At 51.8% G+C, this 12,209-nt stretch overlaps 1 protein-coding gene across 6 annotated transcripts in view; it reads left to right on the top strand.

The window, feature by feature from the left end:
- The first annotated feature begins 6,041 nt into the window (after positions 1-6,041).
- Positions 6,042-12,209, top strand: part of ST8SIA5 (ST8 alpha-N-acetyl-neuraminide alpha-2,8-sialyltransferase 5) — a 75,729-nt gene continuing 69,561 nt past the window's right edge. For 2 of the 6 annotated variants that reach the window (XM_070361987.1, XM_070361988.1), the window contains exon 1: positions 6,044-6,741. In XM_070361987.1, coding sequence (XP_070218088.1) covers positions 6,611-6,741 — 131 coding nt within the window. In that variant the 5' untranslated portion in view covers positions 6,044-6,610. Of the gene's footprint in view, positions 6,742-12,209 lie in introns of all 6 variants that reach the window. The other 4 variants (XM_070361986.1, XM_005908078.2, XM_070361989.1 and 1 more) reach the window with 4 other exon arrangements.

Genomic DNA, 12,209 nt, shown 5'->3' with positions numbered 1-12,209 from the left:
CAGAATTTTTTCTGGCCTTTTCAGAAAAAGCTTGCTGACCTCTGGCGTACAGCTCTGCCTGCTTGGCCTGTAAGTAACAACAACCTGGGCAGACTCACCGCATGGCAAGGCCAGGCGGTCCTGCTGTGAGCACACTCGGGGATGAGGATCTGTTTTCGGGGTGTTCAGGCAGAATACATCAATCCTGTTGTTTCTCGTATGCAAGTGTTGACAGGAAAACTTTACAAGAAGTTTCCTTTAAAACGAGTCCCGTTTCCACGGATTTCTATTGTGACATCAGACACATGTTCTCTCCCCAGTAGGTTGCATGAAAACACTGAGGACACGGCTCCGTTGCTGGTCGCCTGAGGTTTCTTTCCAGCGCTCTGTGCGCAGCTCTGGAGCCGGCCTTTATTACAGGCACAGAGAATACTTCATGTTGAATTTCCTTCCAGCAGGAGCACTGAATGAAAGCTATCAGAGCCTTTCCCAAGAGCCGGGCTTTCAAAGGGAGTGGGGAGAGCATATATTTTTGCACAAGGAACCAGAGGGAACCCTGGAAAGTGCGGGGGTGGGGGGCAGGGAAAGGAGGGTATCAGAGACAAGCTCTGAGCTGTCCCAGTGTGTGGTGGGCCTGCCCCCAGTATGCTTACCGATGTCCATGAACATCAAATGAGCCACATGTGAAGCACTGAATACAGGGCCGGCTCTCGTGAAGCAGTGAGCCTGTGCCTCCACCCCTGCCTGCTCCTCTGGAAGGAGGCAGAGTGCGCCTCACCAAGCTGGTACGGTAATGAGAGATCCTTGGTGGGGCTGCCTGCCAGTGGGGTACCGGGGGCTGCAGTAGTGGGGAGGGGTCGCCTGCTGGCAGGGGGAAGCAAGATAAGCTGTCACCTCCGAGTCTTTTCAGGCATTTCTCCCTCAGACTGTTCTCCACCACCCGGCAGATTGATTTATCTAAATCGCAAATCTGAGCATGTTGTTCCCCTACTTAAAATCTTGCAATAGTTCTGTGGTTGCAGTCCCAGCTCCCTATGTTCTGATTCCTGCCACCGCCCCCCTCCAGCCTCATTTCCAGCCACACCAAGCTGGCTGTGCCACGTCTGCGGCTGCCCACCCGGCTCCTCTGCCCTGCATACCTTGTCTCAGGGCTCCTCATGGCCCACCTCCTTACCTGTCACAACTGTGGCCAAACACTGCCTCTGGACACCTCTCTTGCCAATGGGTCCCTCCCCACCTCCCAGACCTGACACCCCAGTTTGAGTTACAGGCACACATATCCTCCTCTCGAGTACTGTGTGTCTGTCTTCACTGTGCTATGAAGCTCTTGGGGCATAGATTGGCTGATCTTTTTTCCCTGGCATTCACAGAAGACCAAGCACCTGGAAGCTCTTCCACCATGGCTACCAAGTGACTGGAGATTCTAGGACCCGGGACTGCGGGGAAATGACAGGAGCTCTGCTGCAGCCATGGCATCAGGACTAGGAGCTCCCCTGGTGCTTTAGAAATGGATGATCACAGGGAACAGTCATTCCTTTCCATTTCTCAGGTACCCAAGGAACATTAGACATTTCTAGGCAGCTATATTTATAGGTATTTATCTGAAGTTCTAGCATTATACTGCTGCTAGGTCGCTTCAGTCGTGTCCGACTCTGTGCGACTCCACAGACAGCAGCCCACTAGCCTCTGCCATCCCTGGGATTCTCCAGGCAAGAACACTGGAGTGGGTTGCCATTTCCTTCTCCAATGCATGAAAGTGAAAAGGGAAAGTGAAGTCGCTCAGTCGTGTCCGACTCTTCGAGACCCCATGGACTGCAGCCTCCTGGAAAATACTCCTCCGTCCATGGTATTTTCCAGGCAAGAGTATTGGAGTGGGGTGCCATTGCCTTCTCCGAGCATTATACTGACCAGCCACAGAACACATCTTGAGGCCGGTCCTGGGTTGCAATGAAAAACATTCAGCTGAATTCATCAGTGCTCTTGCTCAAAGGACAGAACCTGATCCCAGTGTTTCTACCCCAGAGCTTGGCCTTTAAAGTGATTAAAGGAGATCCCAGGTTCTTTCTGGCCACCATATCATCATGTCATCTAAATGTATCCTTTTTTAGGGCTGTGACTCACAGCTTGTAGGATCTTCGTTCCTCAACCAGGAACTGAACCCAGGCCCTTGGACGTGAAAGCGCAGAGTCTGATTCACTGGACTGCCAGGGAATTCCCTCTAAATGTATTCTGAGTAACCTTATCACAAACTGTGTAGCTATTTCAATCTGCAGGAGTATGACATGCCCAAGGTAGAAATGGCTCTCTCTGCACCATATGCCCTGAATGCACAAACTATTATGGAATAATAATAATGATGCCTCTACCTTTTGAAGCAAACTGAATAAACTGGGGCAAATTCAGGAGAGAAATACATGTGTAAACAAAAAAATGTTGCCTGCCTTTTCAATTCTACAAGGATACAGCCATTAGCCACTGCAGTTTCTTCTCCAGAAGAGTATTCAGGGTGGAGAAAAACAGGAAATGTTCTGTCCTTTGGATACACTGGCCCCTAGATAGCTGAGGTGTACATCTAAGGAGAATGTCTAAGAGACCCCAGATTCTTGCATCTTCCTGTACATTGAAAAGCACTAAAATCATTAACTTGAGAGGTCTGTTCTTTGTGATTAGCAGTCATTTTTTGATGTTTGACTACAAGTTTTTTCCCAGTAGAAAAATAATCATATATATCTTGGCCCCTCCTTTACCTCTTTGGAGTAGTTCCTCAGAGCTATCTGAGAGGCTGTCTCCTAGGCTATGAATAAAACTTAACTCTCTACCTTTATATTGTGTATTTTTCTTTCAGTTGACCCCTGGCAGGTGGTGCTGAGACAGAAGGGGGATGTTTGTCAGGTTGGAGATGGGAAGGTCAAAAGGGGACTTCACATTCACGTTCAAGATTATTTCATAAGTTATTTAGAACAAAGCTCGTACTTCATAAGGGAACTGAAAAAGGAGTTTAAGTTATAGTCTATAATAATAATTTATTGAAAACTAGACTGATGACATAGGGTCCAGTGTCTGCAGTTGCCCATGCAAGGGGCAACCCTGGCTCACTGAATTACGAGGCCATCCCTGGCATTTTTAGTCAGTGGCCACTAGACACCCTCGTCACAGGCAAAGTGTCCCTAAACCACAAATCCGCCTTGTTCATACAAATATAAAAATGTACAGGAACAGCATATTCTTATCACACACTCCTTGAACACATGGGTGGAAGGTTACTTACATAACCTGGTAGGTTGAAGTTGTGTGGTTGAAACAAAACGCAGCTTTCTTAAACCAGTAGAAACCTCTAAGACCTTTTCAAAATAGGAATCTTTCCATTTTCTATCGGAGACAATGCTCACAGCGTGAGTAATGCCCATCAGTTATCAGTAATTTAGCAGATTGTGCCAGTGTTGACATTTGTTCTTGGCTTAATTGTGCGTGAGTGTGTGTTTTAAACAAAGATGCAGCTGTCCCCATTCCTGGCAATTAGGATATAAAAATGGTGTTCGCTGAGTCTGGCAGAGGGATCAGTTCTCCATGTGTTTACTCTTTTGTTTGCAAGGCCTTCTGAGTGTTTGCTGCAATTGTACCATCAGAATATCAATTTGGTTTAAAATGGAACCATATCCCCATTAATAGAAATAACAGGAACTGCAGACCTCCATGTTTCCAGATCATCAGTCTCTGATTCCATCAGAGATGCTTGTGATTGTGTGTGTGTGAAAGACACTTCTTTGACTTCTTGTGAAGGCAGGTTTTAAATGTTGTTAGGATCAAAAAAGCAGTGTCAGCAGAGATGCTCTGGACTCTTGCTAATCATTTGCAGAGTATCAAGCAATCCAAATACCTCCCGTATAGAATACAGTTATCCCTCAGTATCCTTGGGATTGGTTCCAGGGCTCCTGTGGACACCAAAATCTGCCAGTGTTCAAGTCCCTTACATAAAACAGCATTGTATTTGCATAACACGTATTCACATCTCTAGATTATTTATATTGCCTGCTGCTGCTGCTGCTAAGTCGCTTCAGTCGTGTCTGACTCTGTGCAACCCCATAGACGGCAGCCCACCAGGCTCCCCCGTCCCTGGGATTCTCCAGGCAAGAAAACTACTACTATGTAGATGATATGCCAGTAGTTGTACATACAGTTTGAATGCAACAGTTAGAATCAGACATGGAACAATGGACTGGTTCCAAATTGGGAAAGGAGTACGTCAAGGCTGTATATTGTCACCTTGCTTATTTAACTTCTATGCAGAGTATATCGTGTGAAATGCCGGCCGGATTGGATGAAGCACAAGCTGGAATCAAGATTGCAGGGAGAAATATCAATAACCTCAAATATGCAGATGGCATCACCCTTATAACAGAAAGCGAAGAGGAACTAAAGAGCCTCTTGATGAAAGTTTGACCAAGCTCGGGAGTTGGACAGGGAAGCCTGGCATGCTGGAGTCCATGGGGTCGAAAAGAGTCGGACAGGACTGAGGACTGAACTGAGGCGGTTCAGTTCAGTTCAGTCGCTCAGTCCTGTCTGACTCTTTGCGACCCCATGAATCAAAGCACACCAGGCCTCCCTGTCCAACTCCTGGAGTTCACTCAAACTCACGTCCATTGAGTCAGTGATGCCATCCAGCCATTTCATCCTCTGACGTCCCCTTCTCCTCCTGCCTCCAATCCCTCCCAGCATCAGAGTCTTTCCCAATGAGTCAACTCTTTGCATGAGGTGGCCAAAGTACCATCAATCAAATATGGGATTACAATAATAATGGACCATCTAAAAGTTTATGTGTTATTTCTTTACAGTTCCAGTGAGGTCACTCAGTCGTGTCTGACTTTTTGCGACCCCGTGAACTGTAGCCCACCAGGCTCCTCTGTTCATGGGATTCTCCAGGCAAGAATACTGGAGTGGGTTGCCATTTCCTTCTCCAGGGAACCTTCCCGACCCAGGGTTCAAACCCAGGTCTCTCGCATTGCAGGCAGACGCTTTAACCTCTGAGCCAAGCCTACTGGCACCCTCATGGATAATAGTTATTTGATACATAGATAAAACAGGGTCCACTTTCACCTTGTAGATTAACATGAATTCCAAGATATTGGTGGAACCCTAATCATGAGATTTAACCTGAGTTCTTTGGTTCTTCCAGTTCAAAGAGCAAACTATTAGATGCTGAGACCAGAGTATTGGAGCCTGGGCACTTGCTGTCAAAGTCCTTTTTCTTGCTGAGAGATTCAAGGTCAAGTTCGGAGATGAAGCCCCGACCTGACTTTAGAATCCCCCGGACTGGCTGGAGAGCCCTGGAAGGGGCGCCCTAGAATCATCCACTCAGGGCTCCGTGGTGACCCACTTAGGGCTCCGTGGTGACCGCTGCGGGCACGTGACTCCCAGGCGGCAGGGGCTTGTCGGCGGGGTGTGCGGGGTGGGGAGGAGGTGGAAGGGTGATGGGAGAGCACAGTGAGGGGTTAGGATTTCTGAAGAGGTACCTCTTTGGCATTGCATTTCTTTGGGTCCCCCTCTCCGCTCCCCCCCCCGCCCCCCCGCTGTGTCTGTACTCTTGAAGTGCAGACCTTTCTAAACAGTGACTTACTAAAGCTCTGGGGGACCGTGGTACCCGAAGGCGGCCCGCTGCCTGACCTAAGATTTACGAGTGGTTCCAAGGATGAGACAAGGTCCCAGTGTCTCGGTGACAACAAGGTCTTTGATGAACTGCCGAGAGCTGTGGCCGGGCAGAAAGCCCCAGAATCTCCTCCCTGCTGGAGTGGGGCGCCCGGGGCGCGGGCGGGTGGGCACCCCCGCAGGCCATCAGCATGCAGGAGCCGCGCGCTCCGTCCTTGAGGGCTGCCGGGCTGACCTTGCTCGGCTTTCTCGGTAGATATCGCCCCGGGAGCGTGAGGACGCGGCAGCGGGGGTGACTCAGTGCCCCGCCGCGGCTTTCCTTCCTGCCTCCTTCTAAAATTCCGGGATTCAAACCCGGCGTTTTCCGCTCCACCCCTCCCCCTCTCCACCCCCCGCCTGTCGTTACCCAGACTGTCCGGGTGTTTCGTCCCCCACCTCCCATCTATAGAACTGAAGGCCGACCTTCGCGCTCTCCCTCGCTGCGGGCCCGGGGATCAGACTTGGCCCGCCAGAGCCGGAGACCGCACTGGGCGACAGATCCGGAGCCCGGCCGGAGGGGGCGGTGCGCGGCGCTCTCCGGCGCACAGGCGGACCTAGCCGAGCCCCGCTCCCCATTGGCCACCACCTCGGCGGGAGGGGCCGCCCGGGCTCGGGGCACCTGGCGTCGCCCCTCCGCAGGGAAATCAGAGGCTGCCGGGCATGGGCGCCTGGAGGTGAAGGCATCGGGGGAGGCCTGGGGTATCTGTGGAGCTCGGGGAGGCCAGCCCTGTTCTACCAGCTGCCCCGGCGCGGGCGGCCCTCGGATTCTCCTGCTCTGGCTTCGGCAGCCGGAAACTTTGCTCCGAGAAGTCCCCCACCCTCCTGATCGCGCCGAGAGGCGCCTGGTGGGCCGCGCGCCCCCGGGGGCCCCGCAGCCCCGCGCGTGATTGAGGGGGCCCCCAGGCGCCAGGCGCCCGCCGCGCTCCGCCGTGCGCGCGCGGCCGCCAGGATGCGCTACGCGGACCCCTCGGCGAACAGGGATTTGTTGGGGAACCGAACTTTGCTCTTCATCTTCATCTGCGCCTTCGCCTTGGTGACCTTGCTGCAACAGATCTTGTATGGCAGGAACTACATCAAGAGGTAAGAAAGTCCGAGCGCGGGTGGGGTGGCGCGGAGCCCGCGGGCAAGCCCCCAGGTGGCAGCCGGAGGCTCCGCCCCGGCGTGGCCCGTGTGAGCGACCCCGGGGTCTGCACTGAGCCTCGAGCAAAGCCGCGTGAGGTTTGGGTCCCCGCGCTCCTAAGCGCATCTCTCCACGCAACCGGAGGAGAACGCCTGCGTCCAGCGCTGGCCAGAGGGGCCCGACAACTTTGTTCTGTTGTGGAAAACGGGGGACAGGATGGAATTCGGACCGGCCAAGCTGAGGATAAAAACATACGAATGTCCTGAGCGGCCTCAGGGGTCAGATCAGTGTCCTCAAGTCCACAGTGCCACGGCCATATGGTCCGAGGGGAGGCTGCCGGGTGTAGAGGGCTCAGAACCGTATAGGGTTACCTCTTGAGTCCTGAACTTTTGTGGGGGCCCCTGGGGGGAAAAACACATTCTACTCCCCACCCCCATCCCCCCGCCCAGGAGTGCAGAATTAGGTGTGGCGGGGTGGATAGTGGGCTCGGACGATGCGACAGAAACAGTGAATTCTTACAGACCGGTATCCACTGGCACCGGGAAAACTCACCACCCGATCCCTCCTGAAGCAGATGGTTCCGTCTCATCCTTCGACAGAAGGTCAGAGCTGCAGCAGAAGTTAACCGCCCCCACTTGGGCCCCCCTCCTACCCCACCTCATCCGCGGGCAAACTCCATTAGGAGAAAGGGACTCAGCACTCGGGCACGGCCTCAGTCCCTGCGTGCGCAAAACACGGAAATGCCACCATGGGCTTCTGCCTACGGCGGGCGGAGGGCAGTCGCTTGGGGTTACAGGACCTGGGGAAAGGGCTGCGCTAGGATCCTCGCGTTTCAGAGCCTCTTTCGGAAAGACCACACTCTTTTCTGCCTGAGCTTTTTCCTTCGCTGTCAGTTGTCTTCCTACCCTCGCTGCCCCTCCCCCCATCAGACGGATAGAAAACAAAACGCCTGGCTAGCTATATAAACATCCCGGCTTCTTCCCTAAACTTCCGAATAATAAAACAGTTTTTCTCTTTGCATCCTTTGGAGTTCACGTCAGTCGCTGGCGTCCTAGTCTGGGCTGCATCCAGGGATGAGAGCAAGTGACAGTGCTGCTGGGCCTGGGCTCACTGTAGGAGAGTCAAACAGTTGGGCTATTTTCCGCTCCGCGTCCCGAGCTGGGGAGCGTGAGGCCCCTTGGCAAGAACATTTGTTCCCAACCAGCCACTGCCCCGACCTTCCCAGAGAGCATTTTTCTCTGGTTGAGGGCAGCTGATGGGCCCTGCGTGGTGCTGGTACCATTAAAGGACATTTTCAGAGTCTCCTGGCTTGCTGGAGCCCATTGGGCCTGCCGCCCCCCGCTCCCCCGCCCCCACTAAGATGACCCAGTGCAAGGACAGTTGGGCCCGAAACGGCCAGCTTGCTGCACTTGCTCCTTAGCAGGGTGGCTCTGGGTTCCTACCCCCTGCTGGCACCTACCCAGAATGGCCCCGGGGTTGCTGGGACCCCTGCTGCCTTATCAATACCGGGAAAATATCCTGCCCAACGGCAAACGGCAAACGGAAGCTCAGCTTCTAAGTGCTCGCCCTGGCAGGCCCTCCTCGATCTTGGGCTGATGAGCTGGCTGCCTGGAATTCAGCAGCCATACCAGTTGCATCCCGACTTCTAACACAGAGACCTCATCCCCCTTAGTCTCAGAGGCCACCTCACAAGCCTCGCTCCAGGGCCTGGATGAATTCAATCAAGTAAGCAAACTCACACATACTGGATCCCGGCAGGGCACTGTAGGATTGTTAAAGAAGATGCTGTGGTCCTGGTGTTCAGGGGGCTTGATGTCTAGCTGGGGAAACATAGTGGCCACAGATGAGCTAAGATGTGAGTGTTGAAATGTTTGAGGAGGAAGGCGCCACCAGACCAGAGTTGGGAGGGAAGAAGACCACCTGAAGGAGGTGGGACCCGAATGGGCCCGTGAAGGAAGGAGACGCTTTGGGCAGGTGAGGAAAGTGCAGATCCAGAGCCCAAGAGTTCAGGAGCCAAGGTGCAGAGACGTAGCCCCGCCGACTTGCACCTCCTGGGCTGACCCTACCTGTGCTGTCACACGGGGCTTTAACCATCGATCAGTTGGACCAGCCGAGAGGCTGTCCAGACCCTTCTCCAGGTTGTGGCTGCCACGCTGGCACACGAATAGCATCTGTTCCCCTATCTTGTTTCTTACACATCTCATCTTTGCCATGAATTGACTCGATAAGGTTACTGGTCTGTCTCCTGTGTTTCTACACTTGACACTTGAGTGCTCCTCCAGTAGATGCCCTGGAATGGCCTGCACGAGAGTCACCTGCGTGGTCACTGAAATGCAGGTTCCCGGGCCCCTCTCTGGGAGTGGGTCCCAGTAACCAGCCTTTTTAATGAGCTCCTCGAGTGATTTGTAACTCTGCTGCTCTAGGCCTGTGGTTCTCAATCAGGGCAGTGTTGCTCCTCGGGCAATGTCTGGAGACACTTTGGGTTGTCACAGTAGGGAGAGGAGAGCATCTGGCATCTCTCGGGCTGAGGCCAGGGACAGGGCTAAAGATGCTACAATGCACAGCCCGCCCACGACAAGAAAGACTTATCCAGCCCCAAATGTCAGCAGTGCTGAGGGAGAGAAACCTTGCTCTAGATGAACACTCCATGGGATAGGGTCTACTTTGTTTTGTCCCCAGCTGTACCCTGAGCACCAAATATGGTGCCTGGCACATAGTAGGTTTTTGAAATATTGGGTAATGGAGAAATGATTGAAAGCGCATACCTGCAGGGGTAGTGAACTCAGGAGACCAGTGACGATGTGGATCCCACTAAGGTAAGGGGGAGTGTAGGGAATGGGAAGTTCAGGGAAGGAGGAGACAGATGTATTTTTGGGTCAGTGGCTTATTGGACTGAGAAGGACAGTTTAAATTCGGTTCACAGGGAGCTGCATGTGGTCCTTCAGTAGAGTAGTGATGTGATCCAAGCGAAGGAAGGCTCTCTGGGCCTTTCAAGAAAGGGGTAGAAAAGGGAGGAGGCTGGGAGGCTGTTGACGCAGCCTGGTCAGAAGTGAGGAGAACGTGGTGCTGGAGGCAGATCTACTTGGGAGCTGGGGATTCATGCAGGCGGCCGTTCTTTGCTTCTGGGCTGAGCTGGGTGGATGTATTCGGCAGAGCCTTCATTGTTTGACATGACACAAAGAGCTCAGGGCCACAAACAGGGCCAGCTGTTCCAATGAGAATCAGGGACAGATTCCAGCAGAAGGGAGTGGGGGTGTGAGTCAGTGCACATTCTTTTTTTTTTTGGTTGCCTGGCCACTCCCTGTGCTGTACAGGGGGTACTTCCAGGAAGGGAGGTGAAGGGGAGATGTAGAGAGGAAGGTGGGCAGTACAGGTGGCTTAGTGGGCGCCAGGTCTCTACTGGAGTGTCAGGGTCCAGCCTCAGCAGAGTCCAGGGATACCCTCAGGATGAACGGCGTTGGCGAAAGATGACACAGGGAGACCAAGCTTAGGTGAAGCGGGTCTGCAGCTTTATTTTCAAAAGCAGCTTTTATACCCTGAGTTACACATTTCCAGAAGTGAAAGATGCAGAGTCATGCAGAGTCAGCTCAAGATTCCATCAGTTTTGACCTTTATTGAAACCAGAATGTTTTTTGCATACCTTTTCATTTACAAGGGTCTTGTGTTATGTACATTATCTTCTGGCCCAGAGGCCTGTTGACATTTTGTGACCCTTTTCTGATAAAGGTTGGTCCACCAGAAAACTTGTTTTCCCTTAAAGTGTTTTTCTTTATTTTTCCAATCTGTGTTACCCTCAGAAAGTACTAAATAAAGTTACATTCTTATGAAGCAAAGGTGTAGTGGGTTATAGCAAAGAAAGAACTTATTAACTCAAAGGTCTTATGTTGCTAATACCAAGGCTACTACTTGTTCTTCTTACATTCCAACTATATCAACTAATGCACTCCCAGGCACACAAAGGGTAAGCAAGCATTGGCTCAACAATGCAGTATTATTCTAATAAAACTTTTTCACTGCTCTAAGGTCATGGTTGAGATGTTGTGAACAATCATGTGCGTTAGTTGCAAGAGTATGGATAAAACTGCCAAGCAAGCTTAGAATGCCAACAGAGGGGTTAGAATTCAAATACTCCTTTCATGCCCAGGAGACTTATTAACTAGAGCCCTTAGTTGATTTTCTTCAGAGAAAGGTGGTCAGGGATAGACCCTGTTAGTGTCAGAAGAGTTGGTGAAAGGCAGAATATGGTAAACAGTAGATAGCAGACTTTGGTTTCAGGATCGATGCTCGAGCAGGTCCAGGGAGTCCCTCGAGTCCTGATCTGCCTTGCCTGTCAGGTCTCCTCCGCATGACCTTGTCATGGGTGGGATCTCCTGTGCTGGCTCCCGGCATCGGAGAAGGTGAGCAGTATGTGGAATGAGAAGGAAAAGGCAAGAAACAGAGCTGTGAAATTTGCCCTTGGTGTTTCTTGGCTTCCATGTCTGTTCTCACTTGAACAAATACTTAATGAAGATTTCCTACACGCTGAACCCACAGTGATCTGCAAGACAGAAGCAGCCCAGGGTCCCCAGGAACTCACAGTCTATGGGTAAGACGGAATGGCACGTAGCACATGCATAGGCCTCACGGGAGATGCGGACAGGGGACTCGAAGGATGCGGAGAGAGCCATAGCAAATTGGTTGGGATGTCTTAAGGAGCAGGGAGGGAGGCATTTGAAGGGGGTCCTAGGGAAAGGGGAAATGACCCATAAGAAATAGAGGTGGACGGAAGGGGTATGAAACCCAGCTTGAACAACAGTTGAAAGGTTCAGGGGAGACTTGAGTCATTCTTCATAACGCGTGTATAGCTGGGGGCCAGAGTGAGGCAGGCAGAGCTGGATTATGGAGAACTAAGTGGAAAGTGACTTCTTCCCTGATGGTTCAGTTGGTAAAGAATCTGCCTGCAATGCAGGAGACCTGGGTTCGGATCGCAGGGTGGGGAAGATCCCCTGGAGAAGGAAATGGCAGCCCACTCCCGTAATCTTGCCCAGGAAATCCCATGGACAGAGGAGTCCATGGAGTAGCAAGAATCGGACACAACTTAGTGACTAAACCACTACAAGTGGGAAATATGTGAGAAGGAGCTTGTCTGGAGGAAAGAGGGTAACAAATTCACATCTAGATCTGCTCAGACACTGCAGAGCAATCCAACAACTCATTGGAAAGGAGCTCAGGAACTGTGGGTGGACAAGAGCCAGACAAACAATGGGGATTTTGGTGTCACCACACATCAAAATCAGCGTTTTTCCAACTTTCATGATTGTTATACACTGTAAGTTATACCTGGGGATCCAGAACATACTCTCATACACATCCATCTGAAAGAAACATTCTGTGAAAGAATGTTTGACCTCATTATGAGAAATTCACTTTAGTATTTTCTATTCTGCTT

Source organism: Bos mutus, chromosome 24 (genome assembly GCF_027580195.1).
Source record: "Bos mutus isolate GX-2022 chromosome 24, NWIPB_WYAK_1.1, whole genome shotgun sequence".
Classification (NCBI taxonomy): domain Eukaryota; kingdom Metazoa; phylum Chordata; class Mammalia; order Artiodactyla; family Bovidae; genus Bos; species Bos mutus.
This window is presented reverse-complemented; position numbering and strand designations above follow the sequence as displayed.